The following is a 2,910-nucleotide window of genomic DNA, read 5'->3' as shown; positions in this document are numbered from 1 at the left end:
TACATCAAACAATGTTCTTTCAGCATCAATGCATTTCCTGTGGGATGCTCTCCCTGAACACAGATGACATCATCATGAGCGCATGCTCTATTAATAGTTTAATAGAGGCTGTTTTCTGTTCCATCACAGCGAATGAAAACCTTATGTCATATATATTAGTGTGATTTTATGTTTTCAAGGCTAACAGCACATACAGAGCAGGATCAGGTAACATCAAATAAATTATCATTAATATTAATATCATATTAGCAAATACCATTCAGCCTCAGGTATAAAAGATATGGCTTCTGAAACACTGACTGTGTCAAAGCAGTCTATAATTTATTACTTCTACAGCTTTACAAAAACTATTTACAGCATGTAAAAACAAAAGTAAAATGTAGATCTGTGAAGAGTGAATCGCAGTGATTCGCTTAAGACTTCAGTTTCACAACTAGCATAGCGTGAACATTTATATGGCCTTTTATTATATCGGCACTGGCAATCAACTTAAAGTTTGTTGAAAAAAATTATGTCTGAAGTCTGCTGAAAATGTTGCCAAGCTATAATTTAGTCTCTTTCTTGCTTGAAAAAAAAGAAAAAAGGCAAGGACGTAGGCTTATATTCTGCTGAAACTACAGCCTATTCCTGCCATCACATTTTCCTTGATTACAAAGGGGAGCTGCACAGCAATTACTAGGCATGGAAGAAAGCAGTTCAATACTGTGTGACACATAAAGGTCAAATCTGTTTTCTCCTGACCACTGGGCCATCTGGAGCATTTCCTTCATTCAGGGATTCGATGCAAAATCCTACAACCGAGGAGCTTCGCAAATATGCCATCCTGTTCAGCTCATCTTTTTTTCTTGCTGTGCTTCACCATTTTCTTTCGTTTGAGGATCATTTCATACAGTTTTTCCAAACTCGGTTCTAACCCCTGCCCGTCGACCGCACTGCATCCTTGCACATGGTGCAGGGTGGAGGCACTCAGTTCATGAACAGCCAAAACCTTCTCCACGTCAGAAACAGGCAGCGCGACTGGAAGGTCCTGTTTGTTAGCCAACACCAGCACCGGCACTCCCTGGTTCTCTGACGTGCGTGTGATCTTGTGCAGCTCCACCTTAGCCTCCTCCATGCGCTCCACCTCCGTGGAGTCTACTACGAAGACCATGCCGTCCGTGCGCCGCGTGTAGGACTTCCACAAAGGCCTTAGCTTCTCCTGTCCACCCACGTCCCACACCTGGAAGGTTATGGCACGGCCATTTCCCACAGGAACTTTAATCTTCTCAGTGTTAAATCCCTTGGTTGGGATAGTTTCAACAAATTCCTTCAGCTTCAGTCTGTAGAGAAGCGAGGTTTTGCCTGCGGAGTCCAAACCAATGACCACAACGTGGATGGACTGGAAGTTAGGCAGGAACGTTGTATTTGGGGCAATCTCTGTCAATTGGTTTCCCATGGCAACTTGGTTTTCGCACCCTCTTGTAAGGAGAAGTAGATTTGTCTAAGTGTTTGGCATTTGCACCTACTTCAAAGGTACTGGAGACAGACAGAGGTGCTGTAAGATCAGAGGCACCGTGTGGAACCTAATTAAGGAGAAAACAAAAGCTGATTATCATCACAGATATGGAAGTTATTTACAACTTAACCAGATTTGCCTTAGAGCAAAAGCAGATGAAAAGTATATAGTTCTATATGATAAAAATCTCTAAATTAAATTAGTAAAAAGGCTTTGGTGCCATTTTAACAATAGCTCAATGAAAGGCTCAAATTAAAATTAACAAAATATATAATAATAATAATTTATTTGTAGGCCTAGGTAAAAACTATGTAATTGAGAGCCAAGAGATTGCTCTGTATGCGTATTTGCAGCACCAAATCCTCTTAACAGTCTAAACAGAAACAGATCTCCAAAAAAAAAAATATATATATTTTATCTTTAGCTTTATTTGACCTGTTTAGGAGACAGATATCAACATAGATACTGTCTTATACTATCTAACAAAACTGAGTAAACCAGATGTTAAGATGGCAATTATAATTTTCTATACTGCAACTTATTTATTACATTTCTACGCATATAGTTTAATGTAAATTTTGGGAATGTCAACGTCTAACTGTCAAAACTATGAAAATCTGGTACCTTAGAGCATTTAAGGTTAAAATAGTAAAATCCTATTCGAAACAACTTGAAAAAGCATGAAAAAGATTACGGACTACAATTTAAAATCAAAAACAGCATTGTCGAATAAATTCAGCTTACTTACCTAATAGGTGTTTATCTTGTAACAGGCATCGTTTCCATTTCTCACTTTAAAAACTTAGGCGACCAGTTATCCAAACGACTCAAAACAATGATCATTTTCCTAGAGTCCCTCTTCCCTCCGATACCAGTGATCTCAGAGATGAAAGTGGAGCTGAGCGCACAAGAGCTAGAACAACAATCCCCGCATGTGACGTCAGATGAGCGCCTCATCCCCCTCGCTACTCCCTCTAGCGTTTGATTGTTCGGCGCCCGTACCGTCATGTACCGGAGAGATATCCCATGTCAAGTCGTGTTTGTTTCCTGCCTGAACAGCACCTCTCTGTGGCGAGCTGGAGGCATCGAAACTACCAAGTCTGTGATCTTGTAACTTGTTTTGTCTGTGCATGCCTAGTGCGAAAAAAAAGTGGGCTTATTTTTTGCAATGACGTTTCAAACGTTTCAGTAACCACGTAAGTTTATCACTGTGCGCTTAAAATGCTTATCCTATTTGCATCAGAAAGTGCATCTACAGAAGTCAAAAATCACGTTTTTATAGATTTAGAAATCACAAAAAAATATACTTTGAACACGACAAAATCGGAGATATTGTAACTTTTGTCTGTGCCTGCAGAGCACGAAACAACGTTGTGGTTTTAATAAGTTACAATGACGTTTGGTTTCAGCAGTAG

The 2,910-nt window shown here is 39.7% G+C and overlaps 1 protein-coding gene across 1 annotated transcript; it reads right to left on the bottom strand.

The window, feature by feature from the left end:
* Nucleotides 1-300: 300 nt before the first annotated feature.
* On the bottom strand, nt 301-2,391 carry LOC132122292 (ADP-ribosylation factor-like protein 4D). Its single transcript, XM_059532374.1, has 2 exons — nt 2,244-2,391; nt 301-1,562 (listed from the first exon to the last, which is right to left on the bottom strand). The coding sequence occupies exon 2, from the start codon at nt 1,433-1,435 to the stop codon at nt 833-835; it is 603 nt and encodes a 200-aa protein (XP_059388357.1). The 5' UTR covers nt 1,436-1,562; nt 2,244-2,391; the 3' UTR covers nt 301-832.
* Between the last annotated feature and the right edge of the window lie 519 nt (nt 2,392-2,910).

The sequence above is a fragment of the Carassius carassius genome, chromosome 40 (genome assembly GCF_963082965.1).
Source record: "Carassius carassius chromosome 40, fCarCar2.1, whole genome shotgun sequence".
Taxonomy (NCBI): domain Eukaryota; kingdom Metazoa; phylum Chordata; class Actinopteri; order Cypriniformes; family Cyprinidae; genus Carassius; species Carassius carassius.
This window is presented reverse-complemented; position numbering and strand designations above follow the sequence as displayed.